Genomic DNA, 17,713 nt, shown 5'->3' with positions numbered 1-17,713 from the left:
GTCATTTTCAAAGTTCTGACTCCGAAGTCCATTTTTTGCACTCCTCTAAAAATACCAATATGCTATATCTCAACAACTGTAGTAGATACAAGACATGCACTCAGTAGCAAAATATCTGCAAAACTCAACTTTATATTCAACTTTAGTACATTTATGGGGTTTAAAATCAATGCATTTTGAGTTGTACAGTGTTTAAAAAAAAAAGTATTGGGGCGTGGCTACCTTGGATGTTGGGGCCGCCATCTTGGAATTTTGCGTCGAACAGATTTGAGGAGTTTGAGTACCAAATTTCATGTTTGTATCACTATTGTAAAGATTCTTGCTGTATTTTAAATCTGCTCTAACCTTTCAGCTTGTTGGAAGCCTTTGAAAGGTGTTTTTTTTAAATTTGTCTTTTCGTCCACTAGAGGTCGCCTGTGGCTCAGGAGATGGCAGTGCGCGGGGACTCCCAGGCGGCTTGGCAAGCACGCGCACGGCTTACAGTAGACTGCAGTTGGAGTTGCTCATGTGTGCACTCACCTCTGTGCTCCTCTGCAAGGAACATGCACGAAAAGCGTGGTTTGTTTTTTGCATCATAAAGTCAACTTTTAAAGGACTTGTTGTGAGTTCATGTCGAAGCGCAAGACTGGATGTGAAGAAGAAGAAGTTTGGAAGTGCAGAAGCAGGCTCAGCTGGATGAGGAGATCATGAGGTTCACACAGCACACGGCCGTCATCCTGCTGCTGGTCTTCCTCACGCATGAGGTGAGGCCGTCGATATTCGCATCTCACAGATGTCATCTTGCTTCTGCTCATGTAACTTTTGACATCGTGCTGCTGTGACATTAACTTCTCATGGACTTGTAACCATGTGACGCCGTGGTCTCATCTCCTGTGATATCATTTTATCGTGTACTTCGACATATTGTCATCACACATAATGTCGTCTTCCTTCTTTACATGTACATTGATGACATATTCTCACGCCACCTGACATAATTTACCTTCTTCTCATGCACCTAAACATCATCTTAATTCTTCTCATGAACTTCAGCATCTTCTCATCACACCTGAGGTCATCTTCTGTCCTCTCTTGCACTATGTTGTTGTGTTCAACTATGTGACAAAGTTGTGTAGTGACTAGTGCGTCTGGTTAATGTTTCATCTTTATCTTCTCTGTTATCGTTTTGTACCAAAAGCACACGCACGAGTCAACAAACTGCACGCACAAAATATGAAAATACGTCACTGATAACGACAATGTTCATTATTTTGCTCTGAGACTTTTTTTTTTAATGAATGTATAGATAGATAGACATAGATGTGTCTGATAAACACCCTGACAGCTCTTAAATGCTCTAGAGTGTTAATGTAAACAGCCTCTCCCTGACCCCCTCCCACACACGCACACAAACACGCGCACGCACTGTCAGTGGATTTCATTTGACAGACGGAATCAATCAGTTCAAGTGTTATTCATAATCTGCACATTGTTTGTGTGTGCTTGTGTGTACACGTAGCTAAATGGTGGGAAAAGAAGAGGAAGGTTTTAATGACGCCAGCTGTGTTTACCTGGCCACTGACACAATCTTCTTTTAGAGTGAAACAAGGAGACAAACTGTATTATGTATTTGGGTTTTCAAGTTAAAGCAGTTCCGCTATGTCTTAAAGACATGTCTGTGGCATGCTTTCATCCAAATACCCACCCATGAATTAAGAATCAGACATATTGTGAAACTTTTTATCACAGAGGTGAACTTTCCTCCACAAAGCTGCAACTGTGGTGTTTATCAAACTGAACTTTTGACTTATTCCCACATATTGTTATCGTTTCATTGGTTTCTCGGCAGGCGACCGGCAGATTTCCTTTGTGCCACTTCTCCTGGGAGATGAAGAAAGCGAGCCAGGAGTGTCGATCTGGCCTGCAGCAGCTCACAGCGCCCCCAACAGGTGCGCCGCGCACTCACACGTTCACCGAACTGTCCATGGAACTTCGTTTGAGCATTTAGTCGCCATCCTTGAAATCCAGCTCAAGATCCATGTACTAATAAATTAATGAAATTGATGTTTTAGGATGTGTCGGCGAGTGGGACAACGCTTCGTGCTGGCGCAGTGCGGTGGTGGGCGAGGTGGTCACCCAGCCGTGCCCCGTTCCCCTCCTGCACCTGTTTGGGAAGAAGGGTGAGCCGTTAACACACAATGCTAATTAAGTCAAAATCTCAATGCAATATGCGCCTCAAGAGAACAGTTTACTCATTGTTAGCTTCTGTATGCTAACTTTTGGCGGGTATTTGCTAACCGTTAGCTTGTGTGCACGAACTGTTGGCAATCATTCGCTAATTTTTAGACACTACATACTAAATGTTGGCAGCTATTTGCTAACGGATAGCTTATGTATGCTAAGTGTTGGTGAATACTGCTCACTGTTGATGGTGTGGACATAAGAAAATCATCTTGTTGTATTTTTTTATAATCAACTGCTAGCGTGATGTGTCGTAGGTAACCTGAGCAGGAAGTGCACCCAGCGAGGTTGGTCAGACGTTTATCCCGTCATCGCTGCCGCCTGCTCGTCCAACGACACCGACCAACCCAACGAGGTGAGCCCAACAAGTCCAGCACATTTGTTAGGGCTCATGACAACATGTCCGCGTGGAAAGTGCTGACTTCCTGTCAGGGATCGCCATCACCGGGTGTTTACGTGAGGAGGAAGAAGACATGAAAGACGACTTTGTGTTGTCATCACCGGTATAACAATGTGCTACTTAGACAAAAAGAACATTCAAATGTCCAATAGGAACAAAAGATGAACACGCACACACACACACACGCACACACAGGCGGCTGGCATGTGATCATGTCCAGAGCTGTCAGGTGTGTGCGTGACTTCATTCATAGGGAAACCTCTGTTTGTTTCCTCTTGGATGTTCCAGGCTTTTCCATCTGGAAAACGTTTAGTGGGGACCAGACGCCGCACACACGTGCACAACTCTCACTAGAAAGTGAGACGACAGGAACGAAATTGTCTTACCAGTGGCCAGTCTCTTGTTTGCAGATACTGATGCCACGCTGCCACAGCCTGTGGAACTTCACGTGTGTGGACGCGTGTGTGTGCATGTGTGTTTGTGTGGACAGGCCAGAACCAAACATAAAAAAAAAAAAAAAAAAGACAAAATGTCTCCAAAAATGGACATCTTAAAGCTAAGTGGCTCATAAAAACACAGCAGCAGCACAAGAGGACACACACTTACAGTATGTGAGGGAGTTATTCAAGCTCTGTGTGTGCGTGTGTGTGTGTGTGTGTGTGTGTGTTGCACAAGCCAGGTCAGAACTCCTCTTATTTTGTGTCCACTTACAGAAGAACCTCTAAAGTCCAACACAATCCTTTCAGGGTCAAACTTAGCAGGCAGACAAGTGTCAAAAGATGTCCTGACCTTCTGATTCTGATTCTGATGATGATGATTTTGTGTGCGTGCAGCTTGTGTTCTACAAAGTGGTGAGGGTTCTGTCCACACTGGGCCACAGCTTGTCTCTCATAAGTCTACTCAGCAGCACCGTCATTATCGCTCTCTTCAGGTACACACGCACGCACACACACACACACACGCCGAATTAAGTAATTGTCCTTCTAATATCTCTTCAGAAACAGTAGCCTACAAGTGCTAGCAGTAGTTGTGGTTAGAGTACCGTAGTTTGGAAGTCAAAGGTTAAGGCTTTTGAATCTACTTAATTTGAACATGGACATCAGTTGCACTTGATTAAAATGTGATGAACTTACATACACTCACGAAAAAAAAAAAATATTAGACTGCTTTATTTCGTCAGTTTCATATTTATTTTATTGCCTGGGACCAATAAGCATAAAGCTTTTTGAGCCTTTATCGGATATCCTCAAGGTCCATGTATTAGTACACGATTTTGTCCTCACAAGTAAGACAGTTCAGCTGACTAGTAGAAAAACTGTCTTACCAGTAAAGTTTTTTCCTACTACTGTATAACATTTCTGTACACTTGTGGCACAGTAGTAAAAAAAAAAAATAAACGTTACTCGTCGTTCTACTAGTGCATACAGTGTATTGAGTAGTTTGTGTGAGTCTTCCCACACAAGTGTGCAAATCCAGCTGTTCTTCCTGGCTTATCTCCAGTTGTTCATTGGCCATCATTAATCAAGTTTACATTCAACATTCATGCACATAAACACATTCCTGTGTGTGTGTGCGTGGCGCAGGAGGCTGCACTGCATGCGGAACTACATCCACGTCAACCTGTTTGTGTCCTTCATGCTGAGGGGCGTGGCCGTGCTCACCAAAGATCTCCTCCTCTTCTCCGACGAGGAGGAGGACGCGCTCGACTGCAGCGTTCAGCCCTCGCTGGTGACGTCATCGATCGATCAATCGATCCATCGATTGTCAAAATGCAGCCATTCATCAGCTACACGTTTTCTTCACGTTTCGCAATTGAAACATGTCTGTGAATACACACACACATACACAGATAGACACCCACATGCACAGTGTGAGATGCGCACACTTCCTAAGTTACACAGCCACGTGTGTGTACTGAACATTATAGTTGTGTGCGTGTGTTGTTGCAGGCGGGCTGTAAGAGCAGCATGGTGTTTCTGAACTACTCGATCATGGCCAACTTCTTCTGGCTGCTGGTGGAGGCGCTCTACCTCCACACGCTACTGCTGGTGGTCCACACGCGCTGCGCACGACTCTCCGTCTACGTGCTGATTGGCTGGGGTGGGTAGGACGTACGGACCAGCGCGTCCGCCATGAAAACCCTCATTCGAAAACATGACACATTTTGAAGGCCTAATTAGGAACCCTACCTCTTATTATCTAAGATCCTAAGCAAGGCTTTTTGAAACATCCTGTCTTGAAACCCGACTGTGAGACATTGTTGACATTTTGCCAAAACACGTCACCGTGAACAAAACCGGTCATCAGTCTCCATGCCAAAGTGTTTTCACTCAGACACGCGGCTTCCAAACACTGCCTCTCTTACGCCATCCATCGTGTGTGTGCGTGTGTGTGGGTCATAATTCCCGCATGGCACCCGAAGGTGGCGTCTGGCCGAGCCTCAGTGTAAACACTTTTTCCTCCCTTTGTGCCCGTCAGGAATTCCGTGCATGTTTACGGTGGCGTGGATCTTATGTCGGATACACCTGGATGACACCTGGTGAGTCTTCCCAGAACTTTCCAAACTTCTCGAAAAGATGACATTTAGTTGTGTGAATGCCGGAGAATGGCATTCTGCACTAAATTTCTTTATATTTATGCTACTCCTTGCGCATTTCTTAAGAAATTCAAACCATTCCAACTTCAAAATATACACGCAACTCCAAATATTTGGAGAATAATTTTTCCATATTCCCCAAATTCCTACTTTTCGCATTTTACATGTATCCCACTTCAATAAATGGAAACATTTTACAAATTCATTCATTTCTCCACATTTGTAAATTGATTTAAACCATTCCTGCTTCAAGATATCCACAAGAATCCACACATTTTGGGAAAATGTTTTCCAAATTTCCTACCTTCCCTAATAATCCGCATTATTATTATTATTGTATTTTTTAAATTTTTTTTACAAATTGAACTCATCCTTCCACATTTCTCTACCGCTATGAACCACCCCAACTTTAAAATATCCACAAAATTCAGGATATATTTGCAATTACATTTTCACATTTCACAAAATGTATACTTTGAAACAATTCTGCATTTCCCATGAAAAAAAGATCTTCTAATTCTAAAATAGATCACGGTGGAGTCATTTTACAAATTGAACTCATGCTTCCACATTTCTCAACTGCTTCAAATCAATCAAACTTCGAAATGTTCATATATATTTTTTTTACCACAATCAAGCCTTTTTCAGTATCACATTCAGCATTTTTTCCCATTTAAATTAACTGCACAGCATTTCTGTTCAGCGTCAGCATTTTCAACCGAATTTGTATTTGCTAGTTTTACAAAATGACTTTGTGATCCTCTGTTTTTTGTTGAGCAAACAAATAAGCTTGTTCGTTTGCTCCCAAAAGTGCGCAACTAAATCCTGGCTGTTGTTGATTTCAGGTGCTGGGAGAGGAACAACAACCCCGTCCCCAGTAGAGTGCTGGACTGGCCCATCATGGCGTGTGTCGTTGTACGTACTCTCACAACGACGACAACAACAACAACAACTAGCGCTGGCTTGACTTTTTCTTTTTTTTTTTAAATATGTGACCCCGCCTCTCGCCCTAAAGCCAGTTTGGATTGGCTCCAGCTCACCCGTGACTCGAATAATGCAATGAAAAATGGATGGATAACATTCATCAACATCCTGACAAATAAACTGGAATGAATGGATGACGTTAAAATGTGTGCGTGTTTTTTGCATGTCAGGTGAACTTCATCCTGTTCATCAGCATCATCCGCATCCTGGTGCAGAAGCTGCGCTGCACCGACGTGGGCGGTAACGAGCAGTCGCAGTACAAGTAGGCTGGTGTCCGGATGACATATTGATCTTTCTCTCTGCTCGCACCGCAAAAATACAAAATTTCACAGAGTCTATTTATCTTATTTCTAGCAAAAAACATCTTGCTGTACTTAATTTAAGACAATTTTGACTTAAAAAGTCTTGTTTTAAGATACAAAATCTTATTTTAAGACTCCTGTCAAGTCAATTCATACTGGTTCCATTGGCAGATTTTGTTTTAGGATAAAATATCTTGTTTTTAATATACTTTTTTTGACTTGTTTTGAGAAGTTAATTTTTTCAAGTGCATATTGACGATTTGGTGAAATTTGTGATCATTTGACGACAACCACTTGATTTATCTTCCTCACCTATGTGTCCCTCTGACTTTTTTTAAGTGAATTGAAAAAAACGTAAAGCTTTTGTGAAATATTTGGTGGTGCAAACCCAAACACAAGTTTTTGTCACTGTTTTCAGTTCAAATCAGCAGTAGTCACTCACTTTTCTGCCACTTAGAACAACCCTGGGTCCTATTGTTTACAAACATTTCAAACGTGTCATCATTTTTTATTGTTTGTGTGTGTCCAAGGCGTCTGGCCAAGTCCACCCTGCTGCTGATCCCATTGTTCGGGATCAACTACGTGGTCTTCGTCCATCTGATGGAACCCACTGATAAAACCATGCAGCAAGTCAAGATCTTCTTTGAACTGGGACTCGGATCCTTCCAGGTCACACATACACACACACACACACACGTACGCGCGTTTTGCTTTAGAGCAATTGGTGGCAGTCTACCGAATGACACACTGCAGTCCACTGTAGTGACTGATGCGCAACTTTCACATTAAGAGTTGTGTATGTAGACGCAAACAGCTTTGTACTGTTGTGACTGACAATTTTGACATCAATACTAAACGCGTAGAAGAAAACATTTTGTTTATAACGCTCCCCTGTAGTGACTGATAGACAATTTTGCCCTCAAAGCGCGTACGTATAGAAGAAAGCAGCTATTTACTGTAGTGAGTGTTTTTTTGTGTTTCAGGGTCTCATCGTGGCCGTGCTGTACTGTTTCCTCAACTGCGAGGTGAGCTTCGTCTTCATCTTCTGCTTCTGCTTCCTCCCCTTCGTCTCCCTAAATCTTGTTTTGGTTTTTTTTCCCCCCCAGGTCCAGTGCGAGCTGAGGAGGATGCGGAGGAGCTTGTCCCTCAAGCGTTACGCAACCAGTCGGGAGTTTAGGCCGCGCGCCGCCTCGCTAGGCCCCAACGACGCCGAACACTCGGCCCCGTTCCCCAGGAACTCCCGAGCGGCGTCCATCTTGCAGACAGAGACCTTTCTGCTGTGACCACAACGCCCCTAAAGGTTCCTCTAACAAGAACTTTATTGTTTTTCCGTACATATGTTGTGATATAAACTAGGCCGGGCTCGAAAGATTAATCGGCCGATATTAGCGCTTTTCAAATCGGCTAAAATCGGCCAATTTTTGAAGATTGTTTTTTTTTTTACACATTACACAATATGACAAAGAAATTCAAACAAAAGTTCCCCCCCAAAAGATTTTTACAAATTTAATAATATTTGCCGATTTCTCTCTCTATTGTAAAGTTAAAAAAATGCTAAAGGACATAGTATTGCTCTTCCTGTATTTAATATCTTTATCGTTGTAAGCAATAAGCGTTGAAATATGTTATTCTAGTCATTATATATTTATTTATATATTTGTTATTTTATACATCGATCGATTAATTGACTATTGAAATTTTATTCGACCAAATATCGGAATCGGCCTCAAAAAATCCATCATGGTCGGACCCTAATGTAAACATCTTATCATCACACGTGAATGTCATACAGCACAAACACTTAGATAGTTATTGATTATTATTGCATGTTAAGATGTACTTTTTTTTATATTTTAATCATTTATTCCCGCCACTTACGGCAACTATTAAAATGTGATTAACTGCAGTAAGCGCTCAGTTTATTGTTTATGACTGCTGCTTGGAATTATTGGTGATTAACATATTCATTAAAATAAAATCTCCAATTTTGTTAACAAAAATCAAATTTCTGATTTTAATAGATTTTGTCTCCTTTGCTTATCTAAAAAGCCAAAGACAATTCAAATCTAGTTTTGCTTTTTGTTTCATTTTTTTCCCTTCTTTTGTCTTTATTTCTCCTGCTACGAAACAAGATTTTAAACTACTTTCAGAAAAATAATATAAATAAAAATGTGTTCCAAATGTATGTAAATACAATCTTTCATAAATTCATATTTTGAAGATTAAAACAATTTAACATCCTAAAATGAGCCATCACCCATCGAGTTTAATTCGTTCCGTGACCAAGCTTGTAACTTAATTTACTTCAAAATCAACTCTGTTTACCCTAATGAAATGAAGACAAATGCCAGTAATCTCCTCTAGTCGCCCCCCCCCCCCAAAAAAAAAAACCAACACCATGCCACGTTTTTAATAAAAAATAGCACTGTGATGTACAAAACATAATCAAACAGAATGCAAAGAGATACACAGTTTTTGTAAAGTACGTGCTGTAGTATTCGTGTGATAGGCGTGTGCCTTTAAGGGGCGTGGCCTTGTTAGTGGTATCAGGAGCAGGATTATCTTACTCTGCGTGTGAGCGTGAGTTGTGGTCGACAGCAGCTCCTTGCGAGTGCGCTCATTTTGCATTTGCGTGTTTGTCCCGTTCTGTTTACGGGCGGCGAGGATTCAAACCCCCAACCTCCAAACTGTGAGGCAAATGTGTCAACCATTCTACCACTGTGCAGTCTTCAAATGTGAATAAAAACGCCAGACAAGTTTTCGAATACTTCAATTCTTTTTTTATTATTAATTTCTGACCACTAATAACACGCCTACTGTAACATCATAAATAAATAACATTTTCCATTTTAATGACGCCAAATAAATTAATGAATAAGACTTTACGGAATAAATAATAGACAACAGTAAATTAATATACCAATAAATAATTGTAATAAACTAAAGAGGTTCAGGCTTCATCCTCCAAATGAAGCACTCGTCTTCTTAGTGACGCGCGGGACGGAGGCGAGGGGAGAAGGAGGACGATAACGGCGACGATGTGGATGATGATGATGGGGTGGAGGAGGGTGAGGATGATGATGGTGGAGATGAAGAAGGGGCGGAGGCGGCGGAGGTGAGAATGGAGAGCAGCGAGCTTTGGGTCGGGGAGCCGGTGGTCGAAGCCCGAGCGGCGGCGGCGGCGGCGGCGGCCTTCCTGTGAGGACGCAAAGGGAGTGGAAGATGAGGATGATGAAGATGATGAGGGTGAGGATGAGGATGAAAGTGTAACTCACTTGATGGCGGCGGCCTTCTTGAGGACCCACGGGGCGCGTATTGCGGCGCAGTAGAAGCTGTCTTTGGTGTAGAAACTGCAGGACGAGAACGGTTAGCATCGTTAGGTCGGAGGCAACGTGAATGTAGTGGCAGTGTTTGGTCCTCGGGGGCGCTGATGCACATGTTTTTATGGAGGCCGCAGGGTTCGATCGCATTGCGATGTTGCTCATACATGGAAGCACTATAAATGTGTGCCTTTTGAGTTGTAATTTAAATTTCGAACACAGATTTTTTTTTATTTTAACCATCAAATCTCTATCACTGAATGTTTTTACCATCAAAAATTTCGGACTCAAAAATTCGTCTGTTGAAAATTCACTGAGGAATTCAAATCCAAACTCTGATGGCACAAAAAAAACCTACTACAAGACATATCTGTGTACATCTGAGTTTGAATTTGAATTCCTCACACTGACTTTATTTTACCCAAATTTGCTGCTAGAATTTGTGACGCAGAATTATTGACACAGGGTCAAAACATTTTTTTTTAAAAAACATAACTAAATCATATGCAAAGTTATTTTTTGACTGATCGCCAGGAGATGTCAGGGCACATATAGACAAACAATGGACTAATGCTAACATGTATTCACAACGTGGGAGGGAAAACCCACAAGATTCCAAACCAGAACCTCGGAACTGTGCGTCAGACATGCTCACCACTTGAACACTGTCCTGTCTGCTAATAAGCAAGATATAATAGCAAATCTGTCGTACTCACATGACGGCGGGCAGGCACGGCGCTTGTGCAGTCTGCACTACGTACCCGACGACTTCCTCCGTTATCTCCATGTTGCTCACCTTCTTGCAGCATTCTGTGGGCTTCCCTAATGGAGCACAACGCCACAAGACTTTAGCGTCGTCCTCGGACACAAATCAAAAGGTCAACTTACCTTGTCCGTGTCCGCACTGGACCAGGACCACCAGAACGGCGGTCGCCAAAAACATCTTCTGCAGGCTTCCGGAGTTCATCATTTGAATTAACACCACCAGGAGAAAGAAGAAAAGAACAGAAAAGAGTCAGAAGCTGTCTTGGTTCGTCTCGCTCGGGTGTGAGAAGCCTGTGGAGCGGCGACTCTCGGATGGCCAAATTTAAGGCGTGAAAAGCAGAAGTGAAGTTTCGTCATCCCTGGTTTTCTCTTTCCAGTCTCTCTTCTTCTGAATGGCTATCACGCGCTCGTTTGCTGGGAATGACTAAAAGCGGCGAGGAAGCCGGAAGCCGCCTTTTTTTTTTTTTTTTTTTTATCAACACGCTGATGAAGAAATTAAAGAACGTGAATGGACACTGTCAGAAATAGACACTACAATATACAAATGAAAAGAAAATGAACAATTCCTCATGTACTGTCTTATTAAATTTATTACACAATTGGTTAATACATATAAATAATTATGAATGAGAAAACTAAATGATGAGAATGAATGATTTTATTATATTCATATTTTTTTGGGAAGCATTTGTAAAATGTATTTATTTTTTTACCTATTTTTACATGAACATTTTTTTAACCTTATTTCCCAATGACTTGGCCCATCTATGTGTGATTTCAAAATGAAATGTGGCAAAAGTTTGTTCTATACTAAATATTGAAGCACAATATTCTTTTTATTTTTTTCAACATCTCCACTAAGCACACACATGGAACTACAGTTTTGTTTTTAAACTTGTAAATTCAAAGTATATCTACAAATACCAATTAGTTTTGGTTGGAAGTATATGTGACAATTGGAGCCGTGATGTTTGCAGGGAAAATGTCAAAAAGTTGTCAGTTGACACATCAGGGCGTATTGTGAAAGAAGATGATAACACAAAACGAGTGTGTGTATGCGTGTGTCACTATATACGGATATTTTTGTGACTTTTTTTAGACCGTGTCATGGTTTTCGTCATGACATGTCGCCACATGAGTCGCATGGAAACAATGTCAAGTCACGCAAGTCACTGCTCTCTCATCCAGGTGCCTAACACGGCATTTACGTTTTTTAAGAGAACTAATGTCAACCATACAAATACAGTCTGTAGGTATTCATACAGTATGTTGTCTTTTACAATGCTACGTGACTATATTCATCATTTATAATGTAAATGTGGATGAAATAGCGACGCTTGCGGTTGTTGCCGCAACAATGGGAGCGTACAACGAGCATAACCTCGAAATATGCCCGTCTCTTTGAATTTTCACCCACGTCCCCTTACAGATCCTGTTCCTGATGAGTGGGCCAACACTCCAACGCTTGGTGAATTGTGCTTCATAATAATAGATATGGACCAGAGCCGAGCAAAACTTATTTACATGTCGCATATTAATAAGACACGGCACGGTGGACGACTGGTTAGAGCGTCAGCCTCACAGTTCCGAGGACCGGGGTTCAATCCCCGGCCCGGCCTGTGTGGAGTTTGCATGTTCTCCCCGTGCCTTCGTGGGTTTTCTCCGAGCACTCCGGTTTCCTCTCACATCCCAAAAACATGCGTGGTAGGTTAGTTGACAACTCTAAATTGCCCGTAGGTGTGAATGTGAGTGCGACTAGTTGTTTGTTTCGATGTGCCCTGCGATTGGCTGGCAACCGGTTCAGGGCGTACCCCGCCTCCTGCCCGATGACAAAAAAAAACTCACGCCCGCGAGTTTTTATTAATAAAAAATTAGCACATTTCAACTGCCAGGCAGAAAAAAAATCAACTAGAATAGCTTGAAAAGGGACATTCTGGGCATTTCCAAGCAAAATAATCTCGCAAACCTGATAAAAGGACATTCAAGATTTTTAAAAATTAAAATTGATGGAAGAGGACATCTAATAAATTAACATTTTGAATGTTCAGTAATTAAACATCATAAAATGTACAGTCAAACTGCACAGCTTGGTGCATCCATATGTTTGTTGGCAGCTCTCGCCGTATTTTCTCACGTAGACGTGTACAGGGGCGGCACGGCAACCCGTGCAAAAACACATTTTGACCTCCGTGAGCAAGTTTATTCATATGTCAAATTAATTTTACCAATTGAAAGCCCATTAATCCATTCCCACTCCCCAAAAACACCACATAGGCTTTCAATAAAGAAAGCAAACGCATTCTCGTTCCACCGGCACAGCACATGTGGGAGGGGCCAAGTGGGTGGGGTGATTGTGAGCTGGGCGGTGTCCGAAAGGTGGTTGGGGGGAGGGGGGGGGGGACCTTTGTGGTCCAGTCCCCGACTACAGAAGGAAAGAAGCCTGAGCTGGTGTGTGAGGTCAGACTGTACGTACTGTAGTTTTTGTGTGTTGGATGGGTTCCTTTCAGGGGCGTAGCCTAATTAGTGACATCAGGAGTTGGCGCAGGTTGGTCTGCGTGTAAATGTCTGGACGTGAGTTGTGGTCAACAGCAGCTCCTTGGGAATATTCTCGTTTTGTATTTACCTATTCGCCCGTTTGTCCTGCTCAGTAAACCGCTGAAAGTGCACTATTGCAATGTGAATAACAAACACCTGACAAGGTTTCTCCAATTTTAAAAACATTTTATTATTTGTGACCCCTTATAGCTAACAGTCCATCGTGACATCATCAATAAATAAAATCTGCCATTTTAATGACACAGAATACGTTACAAAATAACATTTTGCTCATAAATAAATGTTTAAAAAGACGTATCGCTCAATTACATGAATAAATCAATAAATAATTTGAAGAAACTAAAGTGATTCAGTCTTCATCTTCCAAACAAAGTGCTGGTCTTCTTAGTGAAGCGCGGGGAGGAGGAGGCGAGGGGAAAAGGAGGAGGAGGATGGTGGAGATGAAGAAGGGGCGGAGGTGAGGATGGAGGGCAGCGAGCGCTCGGTCGACGAGGCGGTGGTCGAAGCCCGAGCGGCAGCGACGGCCTTCCTGTGAGGACATGAAGCGAGAGCAAGATGAGGATGAGGATGAGGATGAGGATGATGAGGGTGAGCATGAAGGTGAAACTCACTCGATGGCGGCGGCCTTCTTGAGGACCCACGGGGCGCGGATTGCGGCGCAGTAGAAGCTGTCTTTGGTGTAGAAACTGCAGGGGGAGAACGATTAGCATCGTTAGCTCGGAGACATCATGAATGTATTGGCAAGGTTTGATCGTAGGGGGGCGCTGTTGCACATCTTTTCGTGCAAGCTGCGGGGTTCGATCGCATTGTGCTGTTGCGACTTAACGGAAGCACTGTAAATGTGTGCCATTTGACTTGGAATTCGAATTTCTGACTTGATTTTTTTTTTCATATATATATATATATATATATATATATATATATATATATTTATAACACTGAATGTTTTTAACCATAAAAAAATGGAGTGCCAAAAATTCAATGTTTTAAATTCAAATTCAAACTCAGATGGCACAAAAATACTGTACGATACATCTATGCCATCTGAATGGATTTTTTTTTTTTATGGTTAAAAAAAAAAAAAAAAAAAAAAACACTGAACGTGAAACTTTAAATACAATGAAACTACTTAATTTATGTGCTGTACTGGATTAAAAATGCTTAAACCATAAACAATTTGCACATTTTGAACATTGGATTGAGTGATTCTTTCACGTACCACTAGTGGGAGCAACATACGTTTAAGAATCCCTGCGCTAATATTGCTTCTTGACCTGCTCAATGTTGAGATAACTTCTCAATTGGCGCTATGAAATAAAATTCACTTGAATTTGACTGAACAGAGCACAAAAAAAGCAAATCGGTGAGTTTTTCTGCAAATAATGTAGGATAGGCACCCTCCCAAAAATCAGTGAATATGCAAAATCATAAATACTGTTCGTGAGCCAGATGAGCAGCTTTTACGAAAAAAGTGTGGAGCCCCGAACCTTTTTTTTTGTTGTTGAAGTCGTACTCACATGACGGCGGGCAGGCACGGCGCTTGTGCGATCTGCACTCGGTACCCGAAGACTTCGTCCGTTATCTCCTTGTTGCTCACCTTCTCGCAGCATTCTGTGGGCTTCCCTAATGGAGCACAACGCCACAAGACTTTAGCGTCGTCCTCGGACGCAGATCGAAAGGTCAACTTACCTTGCCCGTGTCCGCACTGGACCAGGACCACCAGAACGGCGGCCGCCAAAAACATCTTCTGCGGACTTCCGGAGTTCATCATTTTAACACCAACGGGAGAAAGAAGAAAAGAATAGAAAACAGACAGAAGCTCTTTGGTTCGTCCCACTCGAGAGTTGGAGAAGCGTGTGGAGCGACGACTCTCGGGCGGCCATATTTAAGGCGTAAAATGCAGAAGTGAAGTTTCGTCATCCTCCCCTGGTTTTCTCTTTCCAGTCTCTTTTCTTCTGAATGGCTGACACACGCTCGTTTGCCGGGAATTACTAAAACGGCGGAGAAGCCGGAAGCTGCCTTTACAAACTCCACGATGGGCCTCACTTTCTTTTTTTTTTAGCTTTCTTTCATGAAGAAAGGAATGAACATGAACAGACGCTCAAATGTGAGAAATAAGCAGTAAAAATGTGCCATTTCTTTTTTTTAACTTGTGGGAAGTAACAAAGTAAAAATACTTTGTTACTGCACTGATAAAAATACTTTGTTACTGCACTGAAGTCGATTTTTCATGTATCGACACTCGGGTATTTATTTGTCTGACGAATGTTTTACTTGTACTCACTGTACATTTGAAAACGGATATCAAGTTTGTTAAAACACACGAGGGAAGAGTTTTTGTATCCGGCAATTGGAGCCTCTTTCGTACGACAGAAGAAGAAAAAACAGCCGCTGTGACAAAATATACATTTAGGACAAATGTGACCGGTAATGTGGTCATGCTGATACATCGACAATTGTGCAAATGATGCAGAGTACGTCCCAAAGAGTTCAAGTTGTCAGGTCTCTCCCAATCCCAAAAATGTATTGCGAAAGGAGCCGGTAACACATCATGTGTGTGAGCGTCACCACCGGATATTTTTATTTTTTTTGACCTCATCATCATTTTCTTAATGACAGGCCGACACATGAGTCGAACGGAAACTGTGTCAAGTCCCACAAGTCGCTGCTTTCTCATCCAAGTGTTTTGTCATTTAGTCTCCGGAATGCTGTTGTATTTTCGTCTTGTGTGTTTGCCGTATTGTTCATCCATTACAACTTCAATCTAAAAGATATAGATACTTCTGAAAAAATATACAAGTTTTCCTCAAAAACGTACCATTTGTCCTCACAATATTTTGACTTTCATTCTCGAAAACATTTTCCTGAAACTTTATTCTGATATTACGTCTTTAAAAAAAATACAATTTTTTTTCAAAAGAATATACAACTTTATTCATATCGTATTGTGACTTTAATTTAAAAAATATGCAACTTATTTTCTAGAAAATATACAACTGTCTTATTCGTGTACCTATGACTTTGCATTAAAAATTATACAACTTTCTTGAAAGTATGCAACTTTATCCTTGTGACATTACAACTGAACACAAAAAAACACTTTTTCTTGAAAATACTGTATAAAACTATTTTATACCAGTGTTTTTCTAAAGAATATACAACTTTGTTCTCATGATGACTTGCATAACTGATTGAAAAAAACGTTAGTTTTTCTCTTGAATCTATGCAACCTTTTTTTTCTAAAGAAATATGCGACATAATTCTCATATTAATACAACTATAATCTAAAAAAGAAGTACATTTTTCATAAGATCCCGACATTAAATTATACTTTTAATTTTTTGAAATGTTTTTTTTTTTTTCTCTCTCACCGTGGCCCTACTATTGCATTGCTTTTGGAGCTAATGATAAAATATGAATTTATATTGTCATCACTTTATATTGTCAGCCTTGTCAGTACTTTCGACGAATCTATAATTTCGCAACAAGTCATTGTAATCCCAGTTTTTATTTTATGTCATCCTTGTGAAAATTTGGGAAACAAAGGAATTCAAGAGACATCAAATCGTTCTCCTATTCTGTAATCAAATGAATTGTGGCAGCACAGAGTCAATGATGCCATCAGACAGACGACCGTGTGTATGAGTCCCATCCACTTCAATGTCAAGTGTCAAATGAAGGACGTTTACTCCAGTGGAAAATGTTGACGTGGTTGGTGATTTACAAACGTGTCTGTGATTCCTTCCTGCGTGTGTTGTCCCCACTTCACGTAAACAGGAAGGATGTGTGCGTGTGGTCATCTTGCTGCACTAAAAAAAAAAAAAAAAGAATGCCGACTTTGAAAGGATCCGGTGACAGCAATTAACACTCAGTGATTCAGTAAATGTGTTGTGTAGTGTGTAACGTGTTCGTATGTTGTTCACTCATACACGGTGTACTATTGAATCTCTTACAGCTCTTTATTATTTCATTTGTTTGATTATTTGTTTTTTTATGACATTTTTAAAAATTGACTTGCTTGTAGGAACATTAGCAAAGGGCCCCAAATAATTTCCAGGATTTTAGGATTTTTCACATTGTCATTTATATCTCTATTTGTTTATATCCTTTGTTATATGAGCCCTTTGAGCTTTTATTAGATATCCTTGATATCTACTTCACGTGAAAGTAGTAGTGGAAAAACGTTACTAGTTACTTTCTACTAGTGCACTGAATTGTCTTACGAGTGAGGACTAAAGGTGTACATCGGCCTTAAGCTAAAGAAATATTTGTTTTGAAACGGAATACATGCTCAAACGGCTTTCCATAGGTCACAAGGTCCCTGACGTCTGTTAAATGAGGATTCAAGTTTAAAAAAACCACACAAACACAAAAATAGTCTTCCTTCGTCTTTGTCGTCACCCAGTGGGCAAAGGTAGTACTACAACCAGGGACAACAGCAGAACGTTAACCACCTTGAGTTTCTCATTTATTTTACCCGAAGTAAACGTGTAGGAAAAGATCCAGTCAGTAGTTGTTGTTACATTAAAAAGGAACACACATACAAAAATAAATCTTCCAGCTCAATGGA

At 41.2% G+C, this 17,713-nt stretch overlaps 2 protein-coding genes across 2 annotated transcripts; one reads left to right on the top strand and one right to left on the bottom strand.

The window, feature by feature from the left end:
• The first annotated feature begins 486 nt into the window (after nucleotides 1-486).
• Nucleotides 487-9,269, top strand: LOC133396737 (vasoactive intestinal polypeptide receptor 2-like). Its single transcript, XM_061666879.1, has 13 exons — nucleotides 487-743; nucleotides 1,829-1,928; nucleotides 2,052-2,159; nucleotides 2,478-2,575; nucleotides 3,454-3,551; nucleotides 4,204-4,348; nucleotides 4,570-4,720; nucleotides 5,099-5,159; nucleotides 6,062-6,131; nucleotides 6,371-6,462; nucleotides 7,033-7,171; nucleotides 7,486-7,527; nucleotides 7,609-9,269. Exons 1-13 carry the CDS (start codon nucleotides 687-689, stop codon nucleotides 7,783-7,785), a joined length of 1,338 nt encoding a protein of 445 aa, XP_061522863.1. The 5' UTR covers nucleotides 487-686; the 3' UTR covers nucleotides 7,786-9,269.
• On the bottom strand, nucleotides 9,257-10,869 carry LOC133396738 (spore coat protein SP96-like). Its single transcript, XM_061666880.1, has 4 exons — nucleotides 10,711-10,869; nucleotides 10,539-10,644; nucleotides 9,778-9,852; nucleotides 9,257-9,698 (listed from the first exon to the last, which is right to left on the bottom strand). The coding sequence occupies exons 1-4, from the start codon at nucleotides 10,790-10,792 to the stop codon at nucleotides 9,488-9,490; spliced, it is 474 nt and encodes a 157-aa protein (XP_061522864.1). The 5' UTR covers nucleotides 10,793-10,869; the 3' UTR covers nucleotides 9,257-9,487.
• Nucleotides 10,870-17,713: the final 6,844 nt, after the last annotated feature.

The sequence above is a fragment of the Phycodurus eques genome, chromosome 21 (assembly GCF_024500275.1).
Source record: "Phycodurus eques isolate BA_2022a chromosome 21, UOR_Pequ_1.1, whole genome shotgun sequence".
In the NCBI taxonomy this organism is placed as follows: domain Eukaryota; kingdom Metazoa; phylum Chordata; class Actinopteri; order Syngnathiformes; family Syngnathidae; genus Phycodurus; species Phycodurus eques.
Note: the sequence above shows the minus strand (reverse complement) of the source record. Positions and strands in the feature narration are given on the sequence as shown.